Source organism: Uloborus diversus, chromosome 10 (assembly GCF_026930045.1).
Source record: "Uloborus diversus isolate 005 chromosome 10, Udiv.v.3.1, whole genome shotgun sequence".
Taxonomy (NCBI): Eukaryota; Metazoa; Arthropoda; class Arachnida; order Araneae; family Uloboridae; genus Uloborus; species Uloborus diversus.
The window spans coordinates 122,128,924-122,144,511 of record NC_072740.1 but is presented as its reverse complement, the minus strand read 5'-3'; the positions used below and the strand labels follow the sequence as shown (position 1 = coordinate 122,144,511).

General features: G+C 32.6%; 1 protein-coding gene across 1 annotated transcript in view; it reads left to right on the top strand.

Annotated features, from left to right (window-relative positions):
- Positions 1-15,588, top strand: part of LOC129230980 (NADH-cytochrome b5 reductase 3-like) — a 69,157-nt gene that overhangs the window by 32,263 nt on the left and 21,306 nt on the right. Inside the window, exons 3-4 of the mRNA XM_054865220.1 lie at positions 3,252-3,324; positions 9,194-9,300. Coding sequence (XP_054721195.1) covers positions 3,252-3,324; positions 9,194-9,300 — 180 coding nt within the window. The remainder of the gene's footprint in view (positions 1-3,251; positions 3,325-9,193; positions 9,301-15,588) is intronic.

Genomic DNA, 15,588 nt, shown 5'->3' with positions numbered 1-15,588 from the left:
TGGTCCATATGTTGCCATTAACAGGAACAGGTGCTGATTCAATTTTGGTGTCAATAACTCAAACGGGGGTTGAGCTATAGAACGTTTTTTGTCGTCAATTGTGACTGCTGTATCTCAAGAAATAATGAACGGAATGAAAGAAAAACTTATCAGCAAGTAGCCCTTAGTGGGTATAAGAACTGGTTTTATTTTGGTGTCAACAGCTAAAAAGTGGGTAGCGCAATCGCCTGTTCTTTTTTTCCATTGTGAGTGCCCTATCTCAAGAAGTAATGCTACGTTCTGGTTGAAATTTGGAATATATGTGAATCCATATGTAAACAGGCTTTGGTTCAATTTTGACGCCAATCGCTCCAAAAGGTGTTGATTTTTTTTTTTTTTTTTTTTTTGTGAATAAAAATATTTTTATTAATGCAACAATAAGAAAGATAAATCGTAATAGATTGTCGTCTGCGTATTTCTCGTGATTTTAATTGTATGGAAATGATAGGAAATATTATCTCAATGATTTAAAATTTTTAACTGTTGCCATCTTGCGTTTGTTAACAAATAAAATATTTGTAAGTAATTCAAGCAAGGCTTTTAAAGTAACTTTCAATTTTCCTCTTTGCTTTGCTCTTGTAATAATTCAGACATTGGGATGGTTGTCAAGTTTTTGCATGTGTAATTTTGTTTTTGTAGGGAATATTGCTTCCTCGTCAAGCATGGGGAGGGATCAGAAAAAAAAGAAAAATGTAGAAGAAAGTTTCGTGATGGCCACAACATACTAGTTTTTTCGTTGAACCTATATAAAATTTCAACGAAGGTGGGTAAAAGGTAGCGGGATTTCGGTTTTGCTCTGGTTCAGAAAAATCGAAGATCCGACCATGCAGGAATGTAAAGACAGTTATAGAAAAATATAAAATTAAATGCTTCTGTCATAGGTTATAAGATTATGAGAAGTTTACATAAAAATTCGAGTTCGGGGACTGAGTAAATATTTTTCATCTTACTAAAAGGCTCATCGATATGGCACAGTACAGCTTCCCAGTAGTAGTTCAATTTATCCTCTTTAGGGCCATTTCCAGTCTCCTAAATTTTCGTACTTGTGTTTTGCATCTGTTTTCCAGTAATATTTCAAAATTAGTCTTTTTGAACACAAACCAGTTTAAACTGTCTTTTGTATATTCATCTGGTGTAGAGTTGATCAAAAACTTTAAAGCTTCTACAATTCAGTGGCGCAACCAGAGGGGGTGGGGGATCACCCCAGAATGCTGATTAGAATGTTTCTTAAAAATATTTCTAAGAATTAAAGATAATAACAGAACGGACCTTGGAAAAACAAAGTTGTTTCAATAAATTGAAAAAAAAAAGAATGTCGCGAAAAAATCTAAATTTCTTTTGAGAAGAACCTTGAAATAAAAATTTTCAATCGTGGCGGTTTATTGATCAGTTAATTACATCCCCTCCATTTTTTTTTTGTTTTTCCTAGTCGATCTAAAAATAAAATGTCTTCATAATTGGGGAGCCCCCTTTTCGCCGGCGAAACCTTTAAAGAGTCTCAAATCTCGTTTAGGGCTTGAATTTCGAAAAAATTCCAGGGGAGAACTACCTAACACATTGCACTCTATAAAAACATCGAGAATCGTTTAATATTGCTTTTTTGGAGCTTCAAATTTGAAAAATTGCCAAAACCCTAACGTTACCAAATATAATCTAAAGTCACGTTTTTAAGACGTCTATTACGAAAAATTTCCGGACAAGGGCCCAAATGCTCTCGTAGGAAATCTAAAAATGAAAAAATTACAATTTCGAAAAATTTAAAAGGGTGAGCATTTAAATCCTTCGTCACTGAATATCACTTAAAAACTTCATTTCCTCTGACTTCAATTTCGAAACATTTTTTTGGTAACAGCCCCAGAACCCTGCTGCTCGTAACATCATCAAATAGTCTGTACCTGCATTTTAGGAAATTCAATTTTGAAAGATTGGGTGGAATAGTGATCAATTTAGATCTATTCTACAAAAAAAAAAAAAAAATCTGGGGCAGCCCCCAAAAGTCCCGTCTTTTACCTCGAGAAGGGAAGATTGGACGCCGTCAATTGGGCGCCGGGCATATTGAGTGCGCCGGGAACATTGGGACCAACGGTGCTCGATGCTTAAAGTGCTCGGCGCCCAATCTTCCTAGACCGCTCTTACCTTACCGTCAACAAATATTGCCTATAATCGCGTTTTTAAAACTTCAATTTCTAAAAACTTCCACAGAAAGCCCCTCGAAACTTTCCTGCAAGTAACATCATCAGAGGCCGTCTAAAATTGAGTTCTTAGGGCTAATACTTTCAAAAAAATTTCCGGGGGAGAACCAACGGACCATCACTTGGCGAAAGTTTTAGGATTAAAATATAAATATAGCAATGAAAATAACGATTTTTTAAATTATTTTCTGAAAATTATACTTGCAAAATTTGTAAAGCAAAAATTTTTTTTTATAAGAAGCGTGAAGAAGCAGAGGATAAGTTTTAAAACTCAATTTTTCCGGTTATTTTTTGATGAATGATTTCATATACCCCCTCCCCTATAAACATAAACTGCTGAAAAAGTTCTCCTCCCAAATCCATAGTCTTGATCCGCCCCTGCTTGGGACACCTCCCTGCTAGAATAGCTTGTGACTGAAAATAATATGATGCCAAACTTTTGTGCACTTTAAGTCTCAAAAATCATATCTCACCATCTGAAAAAAAAAAGAAAAAAAACATACATTCTTTCAAATAAATATCACTTATTTGATGATTCACAAAGTAATGTATCATCTCATTAAATCATAACTAAGCATTTAGAAGAGCACTAAAGTAACAAAGAAAAGTGAAATTATCAGTAATGTGTAGTAAACTCATGATTATCTGCAAAATAGAGTAGTACAGTAACCAAGGATAAGCGAATTTTGCAGATAATCTGCAAAATTAGGTAAAAAAACAATACTTGTGTATGCAATAGCTTAAAAAATCAATAACACTAACAAAATTTAAACTATAGCAAAAACAATAAAAATGTACATGAAAAATTTATGTAAAAGCTATAAAAGGATCGCTTATTATTCAAACGGATTACACACATACACGAGCAAATCATGCAAATGGATTAACAGAAAAAGATCAAACTAGGTCTATGGGAGAGGAGGGAAAACTGAATTTGCCTGAAATGTTTTTTATTAAAGTACTCTAGTTATCAGATGATGCAATTGGTATCTAATAAAGTGTGTATTTATCTTTAAACAGGAAATCAGCCATGACACCAGAAGTTTTCGTTTTATTCTGCCAAGTGAAGAGCATGTGTTAGGACTCCCTGTTGGTAAAGTACTTGGTTTTTATTCTTTAATACCATGGATTAAGTGTTTTATTGTTTAAAAATTGTTTTGGACTTATAAGACTATAACATCAACTAAAATACGAATGAATATTTGATCTAAAAATTGAAGTGGGATTGAAAGGTTATGTTACGCCATGCTGTAGTATTGAACTCAATATGCTTGGGTGCAATGTGTTAAAACACGTGTGAGTGATTTTTTCAACATGTTAACTTTTGTCAGTTACAAGTAGAAAAAATTCATCTCGAAACTAATTCGTATTGTTGTTAATTTTTATAATAAGGCAAAGTATTTATGGACACAAATCAATGATCAGCAACGAAAAAAAATTAAAAGCAAAAATTTAATACCAGTTTATAATTTAAATTGCAAGGAAAAATGTAATTACCATTTTTTACCTTAATACCACAAAAGCTCCGAAATTTTGTTTCTAACCTTTTATTTAATTAAATAATGATGAAAAGGAAAGCAAAACACATAATTTTAAATAATATTTTGTCGTAAAATTTTAAATTCTTAAAAGGAAAAAAAGACAGATTGTGTCCAGAATTTTGAAGGAATATTTTTATTTTCATGAGAATTTGTACTTTTTTAAATTATAAATATTATTACATCACTTATGTTTTTATATTGCCTTAAGTAGTGCAACTTTTTAAAAAGTTACACGTAAAAGTTTTTAAGTAAAAATAATATTTGTTAATTTAAATTCAAGTTTTGAATACGGAGACAGAAATGAAGATAAACTGAGAAAAAGCTTCAAAATTTCTTTTTCTGTGTTTCAAGTTATAATAATCTTTAAATAATACATATCGTCGCCTCAGAGCAACACTAAGACATCTAATCCAATTAATAACTAAGGTATCCTACTGTTGCTCTGAGGTGACGATATCACCTTCAAGTTTCAGAATATATCTTGTTTATTTCACCCAAATTGTTTACAATGTAGAAACGAGAGAAACTTGGCCTAGGTGGCATATTTATATGATACATAGTTTCGTTTTGAGGAAAGCTCCATTTATCTTATGCACTATAACTAAAGTGCGCATAAGATATACACAATAAAACTATTTATTGTGCATATTTATAGTGCGGGGGAACTGTAGTGCATATTATCTTATGCAATATGATAATGAATAGTTTCCCCCTTGAAAGTAAATGAATGATGTAATAAAAATATCTATGTTCCTGTACTCTGTCTTACAACATCTAATGGCATTAGAAAATGTATTTTTTAATGCTACTCTAGAACTTATTTACTACTGTAAAAAAATAAGGACAGTAATATTAATGAGTCAATCACAATGAATACCTGGATACCATTTTCTGTCAAATAACTGCAACCTGCTGAACAACTTTTATTTTATTTCAAGGAGTTACAGCTTATTTCTTTCTTTTATCTTTAAGTGTAAATTTTAGATATTTTGATTTAACTGGTAAAATGTTAACTATCGATGAACTCGATGCATAATGCTTACAATTTAAATCAGTTTCGCAATAAACACTGGTCAGACCTTGAAAGCCTAATGCTGATTTGCTTTACAACAGCATTATTTTTTTAGGACCAAACAAAATCCAAATATAAAATCAAAAACTCATATTATGCATCAATTTTAAACCCTAACATAGTTAAAACAATTATACACAAATGTTCAAAATTATTCTAAGAATAAAAGAGGAAAACAAAGTTGTTGAACTTACAATGGAAGAATTTTTCAGCACTAAAAATGCAGTAAACTTTTTAAAAATATATATATATATTTTTTTACTGTTTTATTTTGCTCTATTTTGTAAATGAAAAAGCTTAAAAAGAACTTAAAATACAGTCAATTCGCGATAACTTGAATCTAAAGGGACCAACAAAAAACTTTGACCTATCGGAAGTTCTACTTACCTCTAGTTTCGGTTTTCGACATTTTAATATGAAATTCCATCGAATATTTTAACCGTTTAACCGCCGAACTATTGACAGATGATCAAATTTGAGTAATTTTTTGAAATTATGTCTATTTATGTCTAGTAAATACAGAAATAAAATAAAATTTCCAGAAAAAATTTTTTTACTATGATTTTCAGTGTGTTCCATTTTTGGAACATTGGCGTTTTGCATGAAGTTTTTTTTTTTTTTTTTTTTCAGAGAATTTTTTTAAACTAAGAGGTTTTGAATGCGGTTTTTATCTTAGCATACTTTATTGCGGAAAAAATAATATTTTAAATTGCATTTGTGTACATATCAGAATTCAGAAAATCCAATACAGAAATATCTAATGCCCATGATATGAAAGGAAGCGTTGCTGGTGAAGTCGTTTGTCGCAATGGAAACATTTCTTAGTCGTATTTTTTTGCACACCGCGCAACGTCCTTGGGATGCAGATACAATATAATGTCCGTCAGACATTCTTGACCGTTTATGTAAATGACAACGAGGCCCTGGAGGACTTTTCACTCGTACTTTTCTTCTTAGGAGGTGAGTTATTTCTCTTCGGAACTCTAAATGCTTCATCTCGACTTCGTGTAAATCACAATGAAGTAACCAACTAGCTGCAACTGAAATATTCAGAGCCTTACTAAAAAGATTCCATAACCATTTTTTACTCCTCAAATAAGGTCTGTAGCTCCCTAAAAGTTTATCCAAGACGTCCACACCCCCCATTCCTTCATTGTATCTCTTGATAAGATGAGGTTGTGGCACATCTATCTTGCATTTCTGCGCATTTGAGTAACATTTTACAGATGCAAGTGGCTCATGTGTATAACAATTAGATGCTACTGTAACCACTGCATTATCTTTCCAGCTGCACATGTACACTGATCCATCAGATCGATAGTCAAAATTTCCGCGATCTTCTTTAGAAAGGGCTTTTTTGGATTTCCGTGGACAATGGCCAGTTCGGTTTTCATGAATTGTTCCTGTTGCTCGTACACTTTTTTTTGATAGCTGAGAAATTAAGTCATATGATGTAAAAAAATTATCAAAGTATACTTCATGCTTAGACGTATCAGTCAAAACTGATAATAGATCATTTACAACTCTGGATCCTTCTTTTTTGCCTGAATAAATCTCCATGGAATATGGGTATCCACTTGAAGAGCACAGCATCCAAATTTTGAAGCCGAATCTTCATGGTTTTCCTCTAATAAACATTTTACATGAATGCCGACCGTAGTAGGGAACCATAGATTCATCTATGCTCAATTTTTTATGAAATACACCAAATTGTTGAAAGTTTTTACACAATTCTTCGTAAATAAGGAAAACTTTTCTTAGTTTGTCATTTTGTTTTAATTCATGGTTGTCCATCAAATGAAAGTTGTTTTTTATTTTTCGAAAACGATTTTGAGGCATAACTGTTAGTACAATTGGCACAGATGTATCTTCTGCACTGCTCCAATACATATCTTCAGAAGGAACAGAATGGTAACCACTCAATAGCAACAAACCAAAAAATTGTAGGATTTCATCTCTGTCAACATCTATTCTTCCTCAGTGATATTGCCTAGTTCATCAGGGGGTAATTGGCATATATCTACATCTGACAAATCCGAATCTGACAATGTTTCTAAATAAGCCACAGCTTGTTCTACAGTAAGAAATCTTGTAGACATTTTTTAACATTTATGAACAGTTGGTATACGTCAAACAGAATTTCGTTTTGCCCGAAAACAAAGCTAGCGAATTATTGAACTGCATTTAAAATATGAAGAATAAAACTCTCGCTAATATTATTTTTTATTATTACGTGACAATGCAGCTGTCCGAGCAGGTGTGGATTCGGAGCCATGTAGTCCGTCAAACAGAAGACTGTTATTATTTTCTTTGCTAACGAAACGTCATATCCTTTCAAAATATAAACTTACTTGGTTTTGCCAACATCTACATCAGAGTACATTCAAAATGAGAAAAAAAAAGAAACATATATTACGAAAAATGAAATTTCCCCTTGGAAGTCGAACGATTTACTTCTTGGAAATTTGACTCCCTAAAAGCGCCAATGTTCCGAAATTGAAACATGCTATTTTGAAGGAGTACACCTTTCGGAAATATCATTGTACATTTCTACAAGCATTTTAAAATCATACATTGAAGTATTTTTCACAACTATAATAAATATCATCACATTTTCTGAAAAAACCAATTTTTGGTAAATTTTATAAGAAAAAGTTGCAAAAAGCTAAAAAACCACTCATCTTTGAAAAATCGCAATAAATAATTGAAAACATATAAACAATCAAGCAGGAAATCAAAAAATACTTTGAAATAAGACTAAACTGTGTTAAAAAAAACTTGTTTATTTTAACGTTATTTCTTGGGAAAATTTTCACTTAAATATGATGTTCCATTTTTGGAACATTGGCGGGTAAACGGTTAATATGTACAAGTAACAGACAAAATTACAGAACTTAAAAGTTTTTAAACACAATATGCACAGTTTAATCAAAAATATTCTGAGAAAAAAATCAAAAGCATGGTTTTGATTTCAATACTGCTGGAACCACTTAAATAGCACTGATTTGCTTCAGGAAAGGTGCACACCTTCATTCATTTCAAATTCGGATTCGAGGATTCTACCACTTTAGAAGTTTCACTTTTTCTTTTAATATCATTGACAGAGTACTTGCTTAGACATCATTACTAGTAAACAAAATTCACTCCGTCTCTTAGGAGCTTATCGGCAAATGATCGACTAAAGAATGAAGGGAAACGCATCTTCACTTAAGTCAGCCTTTGAATAAAGGTACAGTCAGTTGACTTAACAACTAGACAGCTTAAAAGCAAATCCGTTGTCCAGCAACATGGCAAAGTTTAAACAGTACAGTACAACAAAAGAAAACAAGCTAAGTCATTTCCGCATGTGTAACTCCTTTATCGCACACTGACTCAGCAGGCTTCTTGTTTTAGGTCTATTGTGCAGAAATTGAAAGTGAAGGTGAATTAATTTTTCTCTCATAGTCACTTGTTTCTTTCTTCTTTCTTTTTTTTTTTTCGTTCTTTCGAAATTAATTTCGAGTCATCTTTGAAAAAACTTAGAGTTAAAGGAAGTTAACTTCAAGATATTGAGAATAATTAGCATAGACAAAGAGGTCGGGACTTGATAAAAACTTCCAGTTATAGGAATACACATCTTTTCAGAATAGGTACCTGAATTTTTTGGAGCAAAAGTTAAAAAGTTGATTATTTAAATATAAATTTATTAATTTGTTTTGTAAAAAGTGAAAGTGCTTGCATAAATCTTTATAAAAAAATTAAGATGTTAATTTACACCTTTAAAGAATATGTAACTTTATTTTCTGGGATTAAAATAAAATTTTAAGTTGATTTTTTAAGCATAAACTTTTTTTTTAAGTGAACCTAACCTGTTTTAATGTTTTCTTTTTCTTCTTGTATGTCAGAAAATTTTTACATGCTTACATTTTTCATAATAAAATGAATTTCAAAGCAAAATTTTGTTTAATGTCATTACAAAACTGGAAACGAAAATGTATTTTACTTTATAACAAACTTATTTTGTTTCTACTATTTTTTTCTACGTCATCCAATTCTAATTACAATTATGACTTATTGTTAAGATATATGTGAATAATAATACTATTCAGTAGTAATATGTTTTTAAAGAAATGGTGTGTGAAAGAAGTTTGATTTGTTATTTTGAAGCATCATTGAAAATATGTGAACACCCACTACAAGCAACTGTAAAGCCGAATATCTGGATCCGGCAAAAACACTCTCTAGTGTATCCCTAGAAATAATATATAAGATTCCTGGTAAAATTCAAATATAAAGTTTAAAGTAAATTTTTAAAATGCAAAAATTTCATTAATGTGAATTATTGCTTTATTTATTAATTTTTTTTGCAGGCCAACATATATTCTTAAGTGCCAAAATAGATGGCAATATTGTTATTCGTCCGTATACACCTGTTTCTACAGAGGATGATAAAGGATACTTTGAACTTGTTATAAAGGTAATAGTTGAGTCGCATTTTTATCAAGTTTGAAATTGAATTTTTGAAATTGTTAAGTGTATGAAAATTATTGTATATTTTTCTTATAAATTTTTCAAGTTGTGTTAAATAATAAAATACTAAGATGTTACTCTGCAGTATGTCTGGGTTAACTAATGAGATTTCGATGTCCCTTAAAAGGCACATAATTTTAATATGACATTTTAAATTTCTTACAGGGTATAAAAGATTTCATTGCTAGTGCAACTGATATTTAAATGCATATTAATAGTAAAGATTATTCATTTAGAGTGATCTAAAAAGGCAATGCTCCGAGTTATTCCAATTTTTTAGATTATAGCTCATGAAAATTTGAATCCACCTGCATATATCAGCTGTTATAAAAATGCTTAAATGCCTCACAATCAAAGGAAATATCTTTACTTGCAGCAAACAAAAATTCAGAAGAAAATAGTTGCAAGTACAGACTTTGAAAACTTGCTTACAGTTAAGGCAGACGAAGATGTTAAAAATCAAGGCAATCTTCTCAAATGTCTGAATTTTTTTTTATTATGTCACTTTTATAAATCAATAAATTATCAAGAACTTTCCATAATCCAACCCAGAGCTCGGAGTTGTCCTGGAATTCCTGTTTTTTTTTTCTTCTGGAATGTCTTTGAATTTTGCAGAATGTCCTGGAATTTCTGAATTTTCAAACCCTTCTTCTTTTGTTTTTTTTTTGAAAGAATAAAAAGTAAGTTTTCCTTTAAAGAAAAGCGTGGAATCAGCAAGGAAGTTTGTGTTTTCTCATTGCCGTGTTGTCATTGGTTTGCAATCTTGCGGTTAACCAGTCTCCTCTGCTTGATCAAGTTGGCCATAAAGGTTCAGAGCATAGATATTTAGCATTGCACTATGACAGCATTTCTCTCTTGCGAAACGATTGCGCCCTTCTTGGTGATTGAAGGGTTCACACTATGGGTGTTTGTGAACCAAATCTTCCTAAAATTTTAGAGCTGACAACATGTTTTAAAACTGAAAAATTATTTTTTAAAAAAACCTTTTAAAATGTTTTTTTTTATTTTTAATTTCAATGATTTATGTATGCATGTTTGAAAAGTTTTTAAGGGGGGGAAGGGGATCAAGCTTTCTTATAGTTTATGAAAATTTCACTGTATTAAGAAAATTCTAAATGAATCCACTATCATCCGTGGTTTAGACCATCACTGCTGAGAGAAGAACTGGGACCTCTTTCTCATACTCTTGATAAGGCGTAGTTTCTCTCCTGATGTCACAGCTGATATTTTGGTCTACCTGTCAATCAAAAGCGTTACTAGCAATATTTGAGCAGGGCCGGATCAGCCATAGACAGAGATGGGCAGATTCGTATTCGTAAATCCGAATCCGAATTTGATTCACAGTACCTTAACGTGTCAATACGAATACATTCGTATTCACAAGTGTGAATTCAAATAGATTCATAATTGCAAGTGTGAATCCGAATACGAAATTCGGATTCATTCCTATGAATCCGAATCCATTCGGATTCAGACCCATGAATCCAAATCATTTCTGATTCACATCTATGAATACGAATCCATTTGGATTCACACTTGAATTCGCTGAAAAATTCAATTTAAAAGGCCAATATAAAAAAATGTTTGTTTGTACTTCGCTACAGTTCGAGTTTTGGGTGTTAGCGAGTTTTTAGATGTATATTTATTGGCGCCAAACTAAGTAATTGACCCGAAAATGAACTTCCTACAATTTGGAGCCCCAAGTCGAATACAACTGGACCCAGGTTTTAGAAGTCCATGAAAAGTTAAAAATCATGATTTTATGGTCGTAAACGCTAAAAATTTCCTTTAATTTTTCGTACAGTCAAATGCCATACTTTGGACAGTTTTGAACTTTTACCTCTAGTAGCATATTAATCATACGTTTTCCATTCGAACGAAGTATTCTGTCTGTCTACGTCCCTTCAAGACAAGGTATAAGTGTGTAGATTTGTCCCTTTAAAAATAAAACAAAAAATGTTCATTGTCCAAGTTATGGACCTCCCTCCCGAACTTGGGACACTTTTTATTTTGATCTTTCTTTCATGTATTCAGCAAAAGATAATAGTTTGGGACACGGGCTGTCATTTTAAAGAAGTTTATATTACATCCCAATAAAGAAAAAAATATCATTAGATAGAAATAATATGATCTTGTAAACTTTCAACGATGATCATAATGTACACTTGCCTCTGAAAACATTGTAGGTCTCCTCTGTCTTCTTAAATCTTTTGAATGTAATATTTCTGCTTTCCCCTCTTGGAAACATAAAAGCTATTGATAAACCCAAATAATTATTAACACAGCTTATTTTTAGCTTTTAATGTTCCTTATTTCACATTCCTTTTCATTCCTTCATAGTAACGTTAGATTTACTTCAAATGAATTAGCCTTATTTATATTTAGAGACTCATTTTCATTTGTAGAAGTAACAAATGTATTTTTTTGACAAAACGTCTTTTGTTCATGAATAGTTTCAATTTTTTTTACCAATGAAAACTGTTCTGTCCTGTTATGGTATGACATATTTATTATCATCAAAATATCACTGAGTTTATAAAATTTTGTATCCATACGCTTTTATTAATAAAGTTATAGTTTTGTTCCTCAATATTCTTTATGGACACTCTTAATGGTTTAATGCCTTAACTTGGAACAGTGTCCCAGGTGTGGAACATATTTGCAATTTCTCAAATTTATGAATAAATAAGTTCAACTGAATTAGTTGGGTTTAAATGAATTTGCCCAAAAGAGACACAGGTACATAGTCGAGATGAATTGTGAAACGAATTCAAACTAATGCTGCTCAGTTAACGTAGGTAACCAAAATTATTTCCATACTTAAAACTTGCATTTTTTTTAAAACTTTCAAACTCATAAAAATAAGCCATAAATCTGATACATCAAAGTTCAACTCACATAGCCTCATAAGAAAACTACTAATTTATTCTGTAACACCATTTATTTCTTACTGGTGAAGTACCAACAGGTGTACCAGCCCTCAAAACTAAGAGTACTGTCCCAAGTATGGGCACTTGACTAACAAATTTGTATTATGAACAAGTTTATCAACCTTTCAATCAAGTTAGCGTTTTCATTATTTACTAGTGAGTTTACTAACCAAATGTTTCACGAAAAACAGAAAATGCGGAAAAAAAAAGCTAGATATCACAACATTTTGTGTTGCTAAGGGACGGGAAGATACTGTTATAGGGCAGACTGTGATTTCATAAGATTCTCACATACACAATAGTGTTAACATCACACTGCAACATCAGATTGAAACATCACATGAATAAGAGTGAGCATTTGTATATTAATGTTTATACGGTTTTGTAATTCGGCGAACGCTCAAAGTTTGGAAGTTGAATAAGATGACCATTAAATTTAATATAGAGGCTTTTGTAGGGGCTAAATGAGATCATAAGGCTGAATCGGTTGAATAATTTTATCATACAATTCAAATTCAAATGATTCAATTCAAGTAAGTACATCAATAATATATAACTCAAATTCTAAAATTTCATTGAACTTATTGAAACATGAAAAAATGAAGAAAGAAAAAGTTACTGAAAAGGAGAATGAATTGAGGTTTTTTTTTATTAGGATGAAGCATTTGCTCGCAAAACCACACGTTGTTCAAACTTCTCGTCACTAAGTCGATTTGATTTTGGTGTGTTCACCATCGTCGCATATGAAAATAGTCTTTCAACTGGTGCACTCGACGGCAGTGGGGTATTGTATTTCTTGAAAATTTTGTGAATGATGGGGTAACTTCGAAGCACCTCCAAACTGGACTTTTTTCTTCTAAGTACCGTTTCATAATAACGCCAGCCTTGTTCATAAGGTCGTCATAATGAGATGTTGCGTCGCTCTCGTTCTCCCCAAAATCATTGAAGTCTCCTAAAGGTGGATCTGTTTCCATGCTGCTGTCCTTGTTTTCGTCTGGGTCGTTCGTGAAGTATTCGTATATAAGACACTTGAAATAGGTTAACAACTCTTCAACTCGATCATTGACACAAGGCCACCATACTTTTTTAAATTTTGGATAAGAAAGAGCTGCAATAGTTGCTATTTTCCCTTCCACCGTGTTCAATTCGAAGAACGTGGCGAAGCGGTGAATCACACTGTTCAGGTAAGCTGTTGCAATCGGGCCGCAATATTGCAGATCAGACGTAGCCAATTTCTGCATTTTCAACCTTACAGTTAAAATAGTCGGCAATAATGACCCATAATACGCTTCTTTATCCCCTTGTAATATATCTATTGCCTCAGATACTGGCTTTGAACATTTTACAAATTCTTGAAGATAGGTGGATTCCTCATCGCTAAAGGAACACGTTATATGCAACTTCAGATTAATTTCCTCCATTTGGCATTTTACAACCAAAAACCTTCAACGAATCATAAAGGCTATTCCACCGGGTTTCGGTGGGTCTGGGGAGGGATCGGCCAATAATCTGTTCAAGCACTTTTGCGGTTTTTGGCCTGTTTGAAATACGCCACAGAATATTGCACTTTTTCATTGCTGACTGATGCAGAGACAGCAGGCCTGAGTTTGATTTGATTGCTTTTTGAATGTCAGTGCTTGCACATAATGCCAAGGTGTGGGCACAACACCTTAGGTGAAAAGGTAATGCTGCAACAACATCATCGTCAACCGACACCCACAGTTTGTCATCAACGTCACCACCATTATCCAGTTCTTCGTCACAGTTGTCTTCTACGTTCGTGGATCTCAGATGAACTCCAAAAACTGAAAGCTTTTAGGAAGTTGCTCCCATTGTCGGTTACTGTAGCCACGATCTTATCCATTGACAATCCATATTTACAATTAATCCCATGTAATGTGACAGCAATCCTATCATATGTATGCGAACCTTTGAATCGGCTGCACGCTAAAGCTGTTGACTTCCTTTCGTTATTTTCGTCAATCCAATGAGCTATGACGCCAATAAAACTCCTCTTTCCTGAGGACCAGATATAAGCTGTTGTGCACAGCAAAGGTACAGACTTGAATGTTTCTCTTGTGTCCTCAATGTGTTTTGAATATTTTGTATCTAGACTTAGTGTTAAAGTTTGCCTGCTCATAACCTTCAACCCTCAGTTACTTTTGTTTAGGAAATTAAAAATTTTGTGAAACGTTGGGTCATCCACCGATTGAAGGGGCACCATAGCGTGGATGACGTAATCAATAATTAAACAGTCAAATCTTGATTGTTGGGAGATAGACGAGGATGCATGGTGCCGAGTTTCACGAGCCCGGCTGGGGTTCGTGGTAACGAATTCTTCCCTAGCAGATGTGAGACTAGCTTTGAATTCTTCCACGGTATCAGTAGAGTGGTATCGCTGTAAATGGCGTATTAAATTCGAAGTATTCAAAATGCTCACCTGAACTTCTTTTGTTTTTGAGGGAACATTCGCATCACATTTTAAACACAAAGCTTGAATAGATTTATGAGAGGCTATCTCTAGGGAAATAGCATCGGCATTATCACTCATCGGCTTGAAAAAATCACCACTTAGTGCCGATCTAAGCGAAAATCGCAATTTCCGAAAAGGTCCGCATTACGAATTTAAAGAATTGTCCTCGGAATCACTCAGAAGCTGTTTACTTTATGAGAAACTCATCATGCTCTTTATTATGAAATAATAACATGAAAAAATATAAAACACACTTAAGTTAATTATTTGTTCTTTAAACGTGCATTTCGATGGTTATGTATTGTAGGTTCCACATGTGCTTCAAAAAGAGTTTGTAAATATATGAATAATGTAATGGAATTTTACTAAAATCACGTCTTGGAATTTTTAAATTTGAATTGTGACACCTGCTAACCCCATTTTTGCAAAAATAATAAATTCAGATAGTGATTATTCTTACGTTGAGAAAAGAACAAAAGAAAAAAAAAAAAAAAAAAAACAGGTTCCTGGATCACTTTAATAACAAGCAATGTCATTAGTGTTACGAAGAAACTTAAAATGTATTTCATGTTTTTGTTTCAACTCTTGGTTGTGATTCTTTAGAAATCATAGTTCTTCATAATGTAAACCCCTTTTCATGTCCCTTTTTACATTTATAATCTTAATTCTAAAGAAGTTTGTCAAACCATAGGTGGTCAAGGGTCGGGTAAATCCGTATAGCTGTGTGAATCTTTTATCACTACTAAATACAAAAGAAGAGGGAAATCAGTTGTATTTAGTGCTGTGAGAGTAATACACACCAATTAAGAGGAAAGTTTCAAAAGTAAACTTT